The sequence below is a fragment of the Delphinus delphis genome, chromosome 1 (genome assembly GCF_949987515.2).
Source record: "Delphinus delphis chromosome 1, mDelDel1.2, whole genome shotgun sequence".
Lineage (NCBI taxonomy): Eukaryota > Metazoa > Chordata > Mammalia > Artiodactyla > Delphinidae > Delphinus > Delphinus delphis.
Window position 1 is genome coordinate 183130323 of NC_082683.1, and position 15508 is coordinate 183145830.

General features: G+C 54.7%; 1 protein-coding gene across 1 annotated transcript in view; it reads left to right on the top strand.

Moving 5' to 3' along the window:
* Positions 1 to 15508, top strand: part of NAV1 (neuron navigator 1) — a 208674-nt gene that overhangs the window by 184979 nt on the left and 8187 nt on the right. The window contains exons 15-22 of the mRNA XM_059998871.1: positions 606 to 629; positions 738 to 815; positions 3426 to 3509; positions 3698 to 3809; positions 11088 to 11209; positions 14371 to 14567; positions 14669 to 14861; positions 15058 to 15226. Of these exons, the coding sequence (XP_059854854.1) occupies positions 606 to 629; positions 738 to 815; positions 3426 to 3509; positions 3698 to 3809; positions 11088 to 11209; positions 14371 to 14567; positions 14669 to 14861; positions 15058 to 15226 (979 nt within the window). The remainder of the gene's footprint in view (positions 1 to 605; positions 630 to 737; positions 816 to 3425; positions 3510 to 3697; positions 3810 to 11087; positions 11210 to 14370; positions 14568 to 14668; positions 14862 to 15057; positions 15227 to 15508) is intronic.

Here is a 15508-nt window from a genome sequence, read left to right on the forward strand (position 1 = left end):
GCGAGGTGGGGGCCCCTGGAGCTTAGGGCACGAAGTGGGCGCTTCTAGACCTCGGTGGTCCTTCCGGCCTCACCGCCAATCCCTGAGCGACCCTGGCGCCTTTTGTGCCTCCTTTGAAAAACGGAGAATCCCCTGGTCGTGGAGGCGTTCTGTGCCCGGGAGGGTGGGCCGCGCTCAGGGACCCCAGGACCCCCGCTGTGTGCAGAATCTGCCCCAGGTTCCTCGTGGGCCCTGGGCCCGCGTCTGCTCGTGGGGCGTAAGCGGGTCCTCAGGTTCGTTCTGCCCCTAATGCTTTACTCCTTCAAGTTGGTGGCGACAGGGTTAGCCCTCAGATCAGCAGTTGCATTTCCTAGCCTTCCTGGCAATGGCAGAGGTGGCTGTGACCTCTGCCCCAGAGGTGTGCCTTACTGATCCGTGGTCTGGGGTCTGAGCCCAGCCCGTGCAGAGCCAGGCCCGGCCACAGGGCGTCAGCCTCTGGGCGCTTCTGCATCTCGCTTCCTCGAGTTCTGCGCGCTGCCTTTGCCTCCGTAGTAACGGCCTTCTCTCTCCCTTTCTCTCTCTCTCTTTCTCTCTCTCCCCACCCCGCTTCTGTGCTCCTTCACCAGGCTGAGGAGAGGATGCAGTCTGAGGTAGGGTCCCCAGCCTTCGCCCCGGCCTCCTAACACCCCCGCACCCCACTTCCTTGCGAGCCTTACACCTCTTCTGCCACCGTAAGTGCATCTCCGTCTCCTTCACAGCAAATCCGGAAGCTTCGCAGGGCCCTGGAGTCATCCCAGGAGAAAGTAGCCACCTTGACGTCGCAGCTCTCCGCCAACGTGAGTGCCGGGGAGGGGACAGCCGGGCAGCTGTCTGGGCCCAAACTAGATGAGTTCAGCCCCAGGAGAACTGTCTCATAAGGTGTCCCGTGGGCTTTGATTCCAGGCAGCGGAGGATCTGGAGAGCGGCCTCCTCCTCCGAGTCGGGGTCTCTCTAAGGAGCCATTTGCACCCCCACCCTAATTCATAGGTACGGACGAGCGCCCGTCCGACGGCCCGTGAAGCCCCTAGAGAAAGAGAAAAGGGTTTATATCAGTGGTTCTGCGTGGAGGTGGGAACAGCCTTGCCACTGGCCGTGGACAGGAATAGTCACGGATCAGAATTACAGATCCCTGGGAACCCTCTGCCTCTGCCCGTGTCGTTGTTCACCCCGTCGCTGGGCAGGCACACAGCTGGGTAGTGGGACCCCACCTGGGAACGGCAACGCTCTTAGGAGGCCAGCCCGGGCTCCGGCTCCTCGGCCACAGCTGCCTTGTCTTCTGGGGCCCCTGAGCTTAGCTGGGGAGCCCGCATTCTTGTCGCCGCCCTCAGCCTGCCCAGAGTACATCCGCTTAGAATGCGTTTCTTGTGGCCTCGGTTTTTCCACCCTGGGAGATGGGGAGAAACGAAGCTGCCCCCCAGACTAGGCCGCAGAAGCCTCTCCCCAGCGACCGAGCTGCAGACAGAGAACATAAGAGCCATTTTCCCCCAAAGCTGTAAACAACAGCTGAGCCGGATCTGCGGAGCTTTCCAAGTGTTTGCACAAAGTAACCATGTCTGCAATTTCCGCAGTCCTTGCTGGTTTTTTTCTCTTCCCTTCCTCTCTGGGGAGCCCAGCTGTCAGGCCTGGGTCTCACTGGAATCAGGTAGAAGACCCGGCACCGCGGTTTTGCGTGTTTCCAGTACATTCGGGCAGCGAGCGGTGTCCTCACCACACTGGCTGTTCTCTTTGTTCTTTTTATTCTCTTTCCCAAACTCTGGGTCGGTCCGTTGTATTCTTACTGGCTTGCACGAAGCTCGTACCAAGCCTTTTCCCCACAACTGGGGACCCATAAGCATCGTAATAGAAACGAGACCCATCTCTTCTGTCCCTGGCGCCTCACCCAAGGCCATCCCGTCTGGCAGAGCCCGGGAAATTCATGTCTGGGAAACGGCAGCGGGGGAGGGGTGTCAGAGAGCAGGAGCTCGTCTGACTCATTTACACCCTGTCAGTGTCGTGCTGTCCAGTCTGGACCAGAGCCAAGAGAATGAATTTAGAAGGTGACTCTCTTAGAACAGGAAGTTCCCTTTGGCTGAGAGGAGAATCTGAATGCTCAGACACGACGGTCCTGAATTTTGGAGACAGGCTTTCGCTGGGGGTCAGAGTCCTGGATTCTGGAAGGCTCTCTGCTGTTCTCAGGGTCCCCTGATTCCAGACCTTGTGTCCTGTTCACCGGGACTCCCCAGCTGCCCACGCTGGGCACAGCCTGGACGCCTTCCCCCTCCCACATGCCAGCCTTTCTCCAGACCCCCGGTTGAGCCCCGAGGGCATATAGGCTCCCTCGTGGGGCTGGGGGTGAGGGAGGCTCAGAGGAGGGACAGGATGCGGGGCGGCAGCCCCCCCAGAGGAGAGGGAGCCCCAGACGGGAAGAGGCCGGCACGGAAAAGCCCCGAGGAGCCGGGGTCTCGGGGCCCCTCACGAGGAGGCACGTGCTCACAGACGGGCAGGGATGTAGGGACCAAACAAGAGGTGACCCAAGGCCAGGAAGGCAGGAGCTCCCAGTCCAGAGGTGGAGGTAACCCCATCGAGGCACAGATGTGCCAAGGAGCCCGGCCTGGACCAGAGAGGCCTCCAGCCTGTGTCAAGGACAGGGGGCGAACACTAGGGTCGACCCCCAGGGAGGCAGAACCACTGGCCGACAGGAAGCAGGGGTTACCGGCCCCCAGAGCTCTGTGTGGAGTGCGCCCCTCCCTCGAAGGGCCACAGTTTACTCCCCGCGAACCGCGGCTGTTCTTCTCCCAGGGCGAGCGTCCCCCTCTCTGGTCCCAGCCTCAGCACGCCCCCCTTCCCTGCAGGCCTTCCTGCTGGCAGAGCTGGAGTTCCTGCCCCTCCCCCTGCTGCCCCCCCAACTCCTTGGGGGCCCCTCGCGGAGCCGGCCCGACACCTAGTGGCCAGACTGTGGAATTGCCGCGAGGTGGCCCAAGCTACCGCTCCAGCCCCAGGATCAGGGAAAGGGCGGCCAGAACCGAAGAATGGAGGCCCCCTGGGCGCGGGGCTGGGAAGCTGTCCCAAACCCGTTCTCTGGGAGGGATGGGGCCCTGGGGGAGGAGTTCCACCAGGATAAAGCGACGGCCCCCGAGGGGACGCCCCCTGGAAGCAGGGGACAGTCCCACCTCCGCAAACAGTAGGTGTCACATCCCTAGACGCCTCCAAAGACCTGCCCCACCCTGATGCTGTCTGTGCCGCTTTATCATTCAAGGCGCTGGGCCCCCCAGGAATGTTCTTCGGGCCAGAAATGGGAGCAAGGTGTAAGAGCCCCTATGCGGTTGGTCCGCTCTGAGACCTGCAGTCAGCTTAGCCACCTCCCACAGACGTCTCCTCCCTTCCCCAAACCCAGGCACCTGGGGAACCCCCATACATGTTTGTTTCAGGCCAACCTGGTGGCGGCCTTTGAGCAGAGCCTGGTGAGCATGACATGCCGTCTGCGGCACCTGGCGGAGACAGCCGAGGAGAAGGTGAGAGCGCGGGTCGGGGGACGGACAGGCCAGGCTGGCGCCCCCCCTCCTGCCGCCCTGGCTCCTCCACCTGCCCCAATTCCCTGCCCTCCACATCGGGTCTGGAGAGTCCCGAGCCCAGCCCCCGGCCGGGCACAGAGCAGGTGTCCCCCAGCCACACCCGTGACACCACTTCGTTTCTCTCTCAGGACACTGAGCTGCTGGACTTAAGGGAAACCATAGACTTTCTGAAGAAGAAGAACTCTGAGGCCCAGGCCGTCATTCAGGGGGCCCTCAATGCCTCAGAAGCCACACCCAAAGGTAGGCCTTCCGGCCACAGGGCTGGGCTGGAAAGAGGCTTACTGCAGGATTTCTCTCCACGTCAGGTTTCTAGAAGGTGGGGGCCCTCGGACGGTCAGCGAGGAGCAGCGGGGCATGACCCCACCACCCCAGAGGGTGAGGGAGAGGAGAGGGTCCTCACCTCCGACCTCAAATGACTGTCGAAGACAGTCGCTAACATAGCACTTTCCTCTTACGAACGCGAGGTACTCCCGCTGTATAGCCCAGCGGTCACGCTCCTTGGTATCTGCCCAAAGGAGCTGAAACGTTATGTCCCCACAGAAACCTAAACATGGGTGTTTACAGCAGCTTTATTCACAGTCAGCAAAACTTGGAAGCAACCCCGATGTCCTGCGGTAGGCGAAAGGATGAGTAAACTGTACCATAGCCAGACCACGCAGTGTCACTCAGCATTATAAAGAAATGAGTTAATCACACGGCGAGAAGACGCTGACCGTGTTCAGGGCACACCGCTGAGTGAAAGAGCCAGTCGGGAAAGGCTGCGTGTTGCGTGATTCCGACTGTATGACATTCCGGGAGAGGCGAGACTCTGGGGACGGTGACAGGGTTGTGGCTTTCGGGGCTGGGGGCGGGGAACGGCGGTGGGCAAGGCAGAGGATTTGCAGGGTGGTGACAGCACTCTGTAGCACACGGTGATGGGGAATATGTGTCCTTCTCCGTTTGTCCAGGCCCACAGTATGTACCACCAAGAGCGAAGCCCAGTGTAAACTCTGGGCTCCGGGGGACGGTGACGTGTCAGTGCAGGTCCATCGATTGTAGCAAATGTAGCTTCTGGTGGGGATGGTTGATAGCGGGGGGGCCGCGCACGTAGAGGGGCAGGGGGTAGTGGGGCATCTCTGTACCTTCCGCTCAAATTTGCCATGAACCTAAAAGTGCCCTGGAAAGTAGTCTAAAACACTAGCACTTTCCACTTTGACATAAACGTGCGCGTGTGCAGACGTGTGTATAACCCCACTTGATCCTCACTTCGGTTCTCCGAGGGGAATGAACCGACTCTTCAGATGAGACCGAGATCACATGGGTTCCGTGGGGCTCAAGTGACAGGTGAGCCTGGGATTTAACCGCGAGTCAAGCTTTGCTAGAGAAAGTCAGGATGAGGGGTGATCTGGGCGGGGGGCTGGGGGTGGATGAAGGTGGTCACGAGGTGCAGCCTTCCGGTAGGAGATAAATAAGTACTAAGAACGCCAGGTGCCACGTGATAATACAATTAACACAGACAGCTGCACGAAAGCGGTTGAGAGTAAATCCTAAGAGTTTTCTCATCACAAGGAAAACACCTTGTCCAGGGCTCCAGCCTCAGCTTTTTCTTCTGACCGTGCACACTCTCCCTAGTGTTCACGTCTATCCGGTAGCTTCTGTAATCTCTTTTTCTTTTAAATTGAGATATAATTCACACCTTTTTAACACGTGCAATTCAGTGGGTTTTAGCATATTCAATAAGGTTGTATTTACAACCATCACCACCATCTAAATCCAGAACATTTTGATCACCCCACAAAGAAACCCTGAACCCCTTAGCCGTCACTCCCTCTTCCTCCGTCCTCTCAGCCCCGGCATCCACTAATCCGTTTTCTGTCTCCGTGCATTTGCCTGTTCCGGACATTTCATGTAGATAGAATCATGCAGTATGTGGTGTTTGGGGGCTGGAGCTCCATCCGTGTTGTACCATGTGTCAGGACTTCCTTTTTATGGCTGAATAATGCTCCATTGGCTGGATAATACTCCATCGTATAGGTGGACCACACGTTGTTTATCCATCATCGGTTGGTGGACACTTGGTTGTTTCCACTTTTTGCCTGTTACGAATAACACGGCTATGAACATTCATGCACAAGTTTTTGTGTGAACAGATGTTTTCGGTTCTCTTAGTGTATAACCAGCAGTGGAACTGCTGGGTCATGTGGTAGCTCTGTCGACTTTTTGAGTAGCTGTCAAACTTTGTCAAAACAGCGGCACCCTTGTCCTTCTTCCCAGCACCTTGAGGGTTTCAGTTTCTCCACATCCTTGCCAACATCTGCTGTTGTCTTTTTTTGTGATAGCCGTCCTAGTGGAGGTGAAGTGGTATCTCGTTATGATCTGGGTTGTAATTTCCTCAGTGGCTAAGGATATGATGGGCCTTCTTTTCACGTGCTTATTGGCCATTTGTATCCCTTTATGGAGAAATGTCTGTTTAAATCCTTGGCCTATTCTTCAATCAGGTTTTCTTTTTACTGTCGAGTTTTAAGAGTTTTTAGTATATTCTGAATGCTAGCCCCTCAGCAGATACATGATTTGCAAATGTTTTCTCCAATTCTGAGTTGTCTTTACTTTCTGACACTGTCCCTTTGTAACCGAAAGTGGGGTCCGGCTACTCGCCGCTCAAAAGCCAATAAAGAGGCCAGGTTGGTGGAGAGGAAAGTTTACTTTACTTTGGATGCCGGCAGTCCGGTGGGGAGGACGGACACCTGTCCAAAGGCCGACTCCCCCCACTGACAGTCAGTGGGCGAGAGCTTTTGTAGACAGAGGGAGGGGGCAACATGTAGAAACAGCAGAGTCAGCTCTGACAGTCGTCTTAAAATTGGTCATCGGTGGTCTGACCAGCGTCATCTTGATTCTTTTAGGTACAGTTAGGCTTCAGTTCCAGGGTCTGTTTGTCCCCATTTCCTTGATGCGAGTTCTCGGAATTGTGGCAGCTTAGGTCATGGCTACAGCCTGGTCATCGTGTAGTTCACTTCTTCCAGCTGGTCGGGGTTTCAGTGTCTATAAGCCAGCTCACAGGGTACGGCTCAGAATATTATCTGTAGCCCTTAAGGAGGAACTAAAGGTCCTTGACCATGCTTAATGACTAACCTATCATTATTATTTGGTCTCCTTTGACTGTTTTCCTTTGTTTCTGTATTTTCTCACTTCTCTGATTAAACTTATTCTTTGGCTAAAGTTTTTCCACAGACAAAAGGCAGGCTGAGGACATGGGAGTGGCAAGGACCACAGGGTCCTGCTCCGTTTCACCTTGAAGAACCAAAGCTTTCCATTTTGATGAAGTGTAATTGATCTGTTTTTTGTTTGTTTTTGGTTTTTTTTGCGGTACGCGGGCCTCTCACTGCTGTGGCCTCTCCCGTTGCGGAGCACAGGCTCCGGACGCGCAGGCTCAGCGGCCACGGCTCACGGGCCCAGCCGCTCCGCGGCACGTGGGATCCTCCCGGACCGGGCCACGAACCCGTGTCCCCTGCATCGGCAGGCGGACTCTGAACCACTGCACCACCAGGGAAGCCCTGATCTGTTTTTTTCTTCGATTTGTGTATGTGTTTGTGTGCTTTAGGTGTTGTATCTAAAAAACTGTTGCCTGATCCAAGGTCATGAAGATTTATTCCCACGTTAGCTTCTAAAAGTTTTATGTGGTTTTAGCTGTTTCATTTAGATCTTTGGTCCATTTCGAGTTATTTTTCCTATATGGTGTGAGGTAGGGGTCCGACTTCATTCTTTTATAAGTGGCTGTCCTGTTGTCCCAGCACCATTTGTTGAGAAGACTATTTTCCCCATTCATTTATCTTGGCAGTCTTGCAGGAAATCAGTCAACCAGAAATACACGGGTTTATTTCTGGATTCTCAGTTTTATGCCATTAATTCACTCATATGTCTATCCTTAGCGGGTACCACCCTGCCTTGATTACTATAGCTTTGTAGTAGGTTTTGAAATCAGAAGTGTGGGTCCTCCAAACTTGACCTTGTTCAAGATGGTTTTGGCTACTCTGTGCCCTTTGTTTCCCCATGTGAATCTTAGGGTCACTCTGTCAATCTCTGCAAATTATCCGGCTGGGATTTTGGTGTAGAGGTTGTATGGGCTCAGTACGTGAATTTGGAAAGTATTGTCGTCTTCACAATGCTGTCTTCCATGACCATGGCATGCCTTTCCATTTATTTAGATATACTTTAATTTCTTTCAGTAGTGTTTTGCAGCCTTCAGTATACGTCTTGCATTTCTTTTGCTGAATTTAATTATTGATCCTATGGTAAATAGAATTGTTTTCTTAATTTCATTTTCAGATTCGTCATCACTAGTATCGAGAAATACAATTGATTTTCTCGTGTGTTCATCTTGAATCCTGCAAACTTGCTGAGTTCCTTTATTAACTCAATGGGTTTTACAACTTCTTCGTCTGTATGTCCCTTTTCTTAATCTGTGTCACGCTCCTGAATCCCATACCTCTATTTCCAACTGCTTAATGCTCTCCCTTCTGCACTTTTGCCCACTTCAGGTACAAACACCTGCCTGGTCACTGAACCCACCGATAGGAGCGTCATCCTTTACGTCTCCCTGTTCACCCTGTGTGGTCAGTTAGCTTCTTCACATAACTCACACATAGATCTGTATGTCTGTCCTCCGCTGTCTTGTCACTCCCCTGGTTTAGGCTGTCACTCTTCTTCCGGGTTACCATAGTAATTTCCTAACTAGTCTTGTGTTGCTACAGTCCTCCTGTCACTCTGACCCCGGAGTGATCCAGCCACATCAGTTAACATCAGAAATCATTGCAATTTGAATTTGCTTAGGTGTAATACTGATGCTGTGAGATGATGCCCTCATTCTTAGAAGTGTTTAGTGGTACAGTGTCACGTCTGCAACTTGCTTTCAAATTGTTCAGGAAAATGTTGTGTGTGTGGGTGTGTGTGTGTCTGTATGCGGAGAGAGTGTGCACTGGCGCACACTATATATATATAACAAAAATATAACAAAACGTCACAGTTGTTATATGGTGGGGAGGGCCTGTGGGTGTCCTCCCTTGTGCTGTGCTTTAAGTGTTCCTGTGAGTTTGAAACGTTTCAGAAAAGCAAGTTAAAGGGAAAGAGAACACATGCAAACCCTGCAGCAGGAGCACCGCCCCCCTCCTGGTCTAGGATGCGCTTTCTCTCTGGCCGCCTCCACATCTCCCATCACTTCTCCTGCGGGCTCTGCCCCAGCTTCCACCACAGGAACAGCCAGCCTTTGTTGAGCACCTCCAGTGTGCCAGGCACTGTTCTGAGCATTGTACTTATGTTAACTCGTTTATTGCAGGTAACAACCCTATAAAATATATTTTACAGTTGAGAATAAGATCAGAGAAGACAAGTAACTGGCTCAAACACAGCTCCTGAGCGATGGGTCTGGGACATTGAGCTATTTCTAGTTTCCCGAGTACACCTGATTCTTCAGCTATATTTGTGTTGAATGGATAAGTGAATCCTGTCCTTTGCTTTCATGTTTCCCTCATTCTTCTTGACCCAGGTTCAGCTTGGCCATCAAAGAACTAATGCTTAAAGCAATGATGCCTACTTTACTTTGCTTGTAAATAGGTAATGTACACAGCACAAAATTTTAAATGCACAAAAGGTTTCTTAACTTTTTGAAGATTGTTCGAGTTAAAGCACGTCCTTTGCTCTTAAAAGTACCATACAGCATATTTGAAAAATCTAATTGACAGGCTCGCAGCTCATTGGACCCCCAAGTAACGGATGATAGATACTTGTTTTGCTGCCTTTCATTTTGTTGTTAAGTAACTAATTGTAAATTAAATTTATCACAAAAGCAATACACGTTCTGGAGGAAAATGTGAACTAGGGGTTGGCAAACCCTGGCCCACTGGCCGAGTCTGGCTCACCACCTGTTTTTAAATAAAGTTTCACTGGCACACAGCCATGCTCTTTAACGTACATACTGTCTGCGGCTGCTTCAGTGCCACCCAGCCTTGCCGAGTAGTTGTAAGAGAGATCAAATGGCCACAAAGCCTAAGATATCTACTGTCTGGCCTTTACAGCTAAAGCTCGCCAGCCCCTGATGAAAAGTATACAAAAGGGTGTGCGGTAAAAGATAAAATCCCTCTCCCCGAACCCCCCTCCAAATCCCACTCCCCAGGGGTAATTACTGCTAACAGTTTCTTGTAAACCTTCGAGAAATAATTTTCTATGCAGATACAAACAAATATGTATGGACCCACAGCTCCATTTTTATACAAACGAAAAATTCTTTACTTCGGTTAAGCATATCCCCTTGAGAAGTTTGCATACCTTTTAAAATAACTGGAGGCACGCTGGGTTACAGCAAAACTTGGTTTGATAGTCATGGAGCGAAGGGTTTTCCATGTGCTTTGGGAGCGTGGTGATTCCTTCGTCGGATCCTAGGGTCTTGTTTTCCCTGTGGTATGAAGGGAAAACTAGAGTTGAAAGATCCATTGCTGGTCAAGGAGAGGCGAGGAAAGAACCAACCACGTCTCCTGCGCTGAACAGGGGAACAGCCGCAGACAGGCACCGCTAGCCCCCTGCTTCTGGGCTAGTTCCTGCCACTTTGCTTTCTCCTCGTTTCTGTGAGACGTTGCGCATAGTCACCCAAGATGCTAACCCTGGAGGAGGCTGGGTCAGAGGTGCACGCGGGGGACCTCCCCGCCCATTTCTCTCCAATTTCCTGTGAACCTCTAATGATTTCATAATAAGGTTTTAAAAATCCAGTCCTCTCGGCACAAGGCAGACTTCCTTCGAGGGGCCCCCAGGGCTCGCCCCGCCGGGCTTGTCCTCCAGCGTCCCCCTCGCTGTTCCCCTTGTCCCCGGCCCCGCTACCCAGCCTGAGGAGCCCCAACGCACAACCAGCTCCCTGCACAGCCTTTGCAGGGACTGTTTTTCAGCCCTAAAATCATTTTCCAATGTTCCCACCTGAAGAGCTTTGGTTCTTTCAACACTCAAAGGCCTTCTCCTTTATTAACCCTTTCCTTCTCTGTAGTAGAAAAGGGCGTCATTTTGGTGCCACTGCAGACCTTCTCAGAGAGCTGAAAAGATTTTCTGCCCATCAGATGAGGAAACTAAAGCTTTTGGGGGTTAAATGTGGGGCACTCGGCCTTGGACCCCCCCAGCCAATATTCCTGGAGAAAGTCCTGAGGGCGTCAGGTCGCTGTCTCCATAGGACTGTGGACGCCTGGCCGGGGCTGCCCCTTGTCACACCTGCTCAAGCCGAGGGCACTGGATTCTGTGCTGCTTTTTCTCCTACTAGACTGGGAGCCTCCTGAGGATGGGGGTCATTTCCTACTTGTTTTTTTTTATCCCTTAACCTTTGTTGATGTTGAAACGTGATGGGCACTCAGTAAAGGCTCGTTGAGGGGATGATCCTAAAAACTGAAGAATGTGGACCAGGAGGTGGTGGTTCCTCCTCTCTCTCCTGCGGCGAGACTTGCCCTAAGCCTCACGCCGTCTCCTTTAAACCCACCGTGTCTGTGTTTGCCCCCTGTGCTTGGCCCCTAGAACTCCGGATCAAGAGGCAGAACTCGTCGGACAGCATCTCGAGCCTCAACAGCATCACCAGTCACTCCAGTATCGGCAGCAGCAAGGAGGCCGATGCCAAAAAGAAGAAGAAGAAGAGCTGGGTAGGTGAAGGTTTGGGGGAGCCGCGTGGGACGCTGGGGGACCACACCACCTCAGCACGGGAGCCAGCCTTCCAGAACTCACCACGATGAGCCCCATCTGATAGGAGCCCCCGGTGGCGTCTGCCCAGAGTGAGGTCTGCCGCAGCTACCTGCCCCCTCCCCCCGCCAGCCATCCCCTCCAGCCCTGCACACATCTGATGGGCAACAGGAGGCATTCAGAAGGGAACGCCCCATCTGTCTCCACCCACTCCCATACTGTGGACAGAAGATTTTATGAACAAAGCCACTCATTCTAGATGCTCCTGGAGGTCACTTCTTCAGCTTTTTGGAGAGGCATTTGTGGAACTTTCCAGATTACCTCAAAAGGAACCTTTGTATCACCTGACCGGTCCAGAGAGTGTTGTTTCGGTTGGTTGGTTGTTTCCCAGATAACCCTAAAGCGACTTGGGATGCCCTTTCTGACACTATCGAGGCAGATGGAAAACACCTCCAGCCCCTCTGCTGCCCATGTGGAGGAGGGGGCCCCCACGAGGGCATGTGCCACCCGCTGTCCCCGTGTGATGAGCCCCCCACAGACCTTCGTGTAGTCCAGACAGGGGCCACCGTGTGAAATGAGTGATTAAGTGTTGCTTCTTTTTTTTTTTTTTTTCCCTTCAAAATGCTGACTTCAAATCCCTATTTTTTTCCAGGTCTACGAGGTAAGACACTCACTCCTCTCCATTTTCTCTTTGCCTTTGCCGTACCCTCCCCATCTCCAGAGCGAGCCCCTCCCCCTAAACAGAGACGGCCACTCACGAGACTAACTGTGACCACCTCCGCCAAGCCCCTAACGCCCCCCCCCCCCGCATGTCCATCCACGGCCGCCCCACGAGGACAGAGGAGAGGTCTGGCCGGGCACCAAGCGGGAGGGCTCTGCCTCCTGCCGCGCCCCGACCCCATTCCAAAGTCCACCTGTTATAAAAGCAGTCAGACCGCGCTCCGCCGTCCGGAAAGCTAGCGCCCTGATCTTTTGATCCTAATGGAAGAGATTGCCAGAGGCCAGTTCAGTTCGGGGGTAGCCTCAAGATTTAGCTCTGGAGTGAGATGAACCAGAGAGAAGTGAGCGCTGGACCTCAGGTTACTCTAAAGCCTGACGCCCTCTGCAGCCATGGGGTTTCCAAAGACCTTTCGGGGATTAGGGTATACAAGTCTAAGACAAACAGAAAGCGAACCCAGAATTTCCATGACAAACCAGACACGCTAAGGTCCACTCAAACCCTGTCCAAACATTGCACTGGGTGTTGTGAGGACAGGAAACACGGAGTCTGTGGGCTCGAGGAGTCTGGAGAATTGCCAGGGAGACAAAAATACTGCCCATATAAAACGTAACAAGCCAGCAGCGTCAAAGGCTTAATTCAGGGAGTGAGGCCCAGGGAACTCACAGACGAGAGACCCGTTCCGGAAGGCAGGCCCCGGGGGACTAAAGCAACGGAGGTGGGATCGTGACGGGCAAAGAGGGGTACGCAGAGCTTCCTGCAGACCCCGGTCAGAAGAGGCGGCAGGCAGGGAGCAGTTCCCTCCCCCAGAGCCTGACCGAGGGGCACAGGGAGGAAGGACCTGAATGCAGGGGTTACTGAGCCTTGAGTCTTAGCGCAGCATCGCCCCAGGTGAATTCCACAGCAGCCCTTCAAGATGCTCGGATCTGAGGAACGCTGCCTTCTACACGCACGTGTCTCAGGACAGAGTCCCGGTTCATTTTGCTGGATCCACTGTTTCCGGAACTCATTTGACCACGGAATCCCTCACCACATCACACCACGCAATGCACTGCCCAGCAGTTCTGCTTTGGGGACACGGAACCACACAGCACTGTTCCCACTTAGGATCTCTGTGATCTTAGAGGGCGGGTGCTCCCGGCAGATGGGTGTCACAGGACCTGTTCCTGCATGTGCACACACACGTGCATGCACACACATACAACTCACACACACATACACACTAACTCATTCATACACAAACATTCGTACACACTGGTACACACATATACACTCATACACACACACACACACACGCACACACGGCTTCCCCGGGAGGCAGGGGCTAGAGAAGTCTTCATCGAGTAGAAAATCAGGAAGCCCGAGTCCTAGTCCCAGGTCTCCACCTCTGCAGAGAACGGTGCTTCCTGACACTCTGAGCCACGTGATGGCATGTCCCCTGCACACACACTCCCTCCCCCACATCCCCATCACCAGATGGGTCTTCCTATGTCCCGCCTGGTAGAGACCCTGACACGCCCCGCCCGCAGCGCCAGCCACCACCTGCAGCTTTCCCAGGCTCCAGGAGACTCACATGGAAAGAGTGCCCTCAGATTTGCACTCTCTTCTCTTGCTTTCCCAGCGATCTGGTTTGCTTCGACCCCTCCTTTACTCTCGGTGTCCGGCTGCCGCTCTGTCTCCCTGTGTGTGTGCGCATGCTAAATGGATGCATGTGATGGGTGTGGGACAGAACCCTGGTTCCCCTCCCTCATCCCTAACACCCAGCTCATCCACACCCAAGGCCAAGCCAGTTACGGTCAGATTATAATCCCCTGCGTACTTGGAGGAAATGCTGGGGGGGGTGTCCCTAATTCTGGGACATTTGAGTGGAAGTAGTCAAAAGCACCTGTATTTGGTTGTTTTCACTGTCCTGTAATGTGCGGAGCACAGGAGGCACTAAAAGAAGCTTGGTTCCACTCCCTTCTGTCGATTGGACAGAATCGTAGTGTAAGTTTCTGGTGGGTAGATTCTGATCCGATGAGCCCTGCTGAGAGGTGGGTCCTGAGGCCCAGGTGAGCCAGGCTGCAGACAGAGCAGTTGCTGGTCTGCGGGAGGTGGGATGGGGTCGCCGAGAGACACACCTTGTGTCCCGGGGCCTCCCCTCCGTCCCTTCACGGGTGCGGCTCCCCCACGGGGGCAGGGAAGGCCCAGAAAGTTCCCATAGCACAGCAGCAAGGCCCACTCTCTCCCAGCCCGAATTCCTAGGCGAGTCTCCCGTCTGTATTCCACGAAGCCAGTGAAGCCTTTGGGGGAGGCCTGCTTACCGACACATCCCTGCCTCTGGCCTCTGTCTCAGAAGCCCCTCCGCCCTCACCGTCTCCAGCGCGGAGCCCTGACCGCTCTCTCCCCGGATCTGCTTTGTTCTAGCTCCGAAGTTCCTTCAACAAAGCCTTCAGCATAAAGAAGGGGCCCAAGTCCGCTTCCTCCTACTCTGACATCGAGGAGATCGCCACGCCCGACTCCTCGGCCCCCTCGTCCCCCAAACTGCAGCACCAGGCTACGGAGACTGCCTCGCCCTCCATCAAGTCCTCCGCCTCGTCCTCCGCGGGCACCGATGCCCCCGAGTGAGTGCCCCCCACTGCAGCCCCCTCCCCGGGCAGTGGGGCCGGTTACCGCCACCCGCGGGCTCAGCGGCTAATGCCCGCCGCTCCCTGCCTCCTTCCAGGGGCCCCGCTCCCCCGGCCCCCCACGCCCGGCTGTTCCAGGGCAGCGAGGAGGAGGAGCCGGAGAAGAAGGAGGTGTCCGAGCTGCGCTCCGAGCTGTGGGAGAAGGAGATGAAGCTCACGGACATCCGCCTGGAAGCCCTCAACTCGGCCCACCAGCTGGACCAGCTGCGGGAGACCATGCACAACATGCAGGTCAGTCCCGGGCGGGGCCGGGGGGCCGCGGGGCGGGGGGGCAGGGAGGGACTCCTGGACGGGGCGGGGCCGCGGGGCGGGGGGCGGGGAGGGGCCCCTGGACGGGGCGGGGCTGCGGGGAGGGGGCGGGGCCCGGCGGCCGAGGCTCCAGACGCCCCCCACACACACACACACACACACCCCGTTTTTGCCGCAGTTGGAGGTGGACCTGCTGAAAGCTGAGAACGACCGGCTGAAGGTGGCCCCGGGGCCCTCGGCGAGCTCCGCTGCAGGGCAGGCCCCGGGATCTTCGGCTCTGCCATCCCCTCGCCGCTCCCTGGGCCTGGCGCTCAGCCATCCCTTCAGCCCGAGCCTCGCAGATACAGGTACCTGTTGGGGAGAAGGACAGGGTTCGCCCCCGCTCGATGTGGTGCGGCTTCCTTGGGTCAGGGACGTAGCAGTGCTGCCGCCAAGCCGCTGCTGGCGTCCTGAGACACCGAGGGTTGTTGTGGTCCTAAGACCTTAATCACTGTTCAGGTTTGGTCTCTAGTTTCAATTTTGGGTTAGATAAAAACATCTGGAGAGACTTCCCTGGTGGCGCAGTGGTTGGGAGTCCGCCTGCCAATGCAGGGGACACGGGTTCGAACCCTGGTCCGGGAAGATCCCAC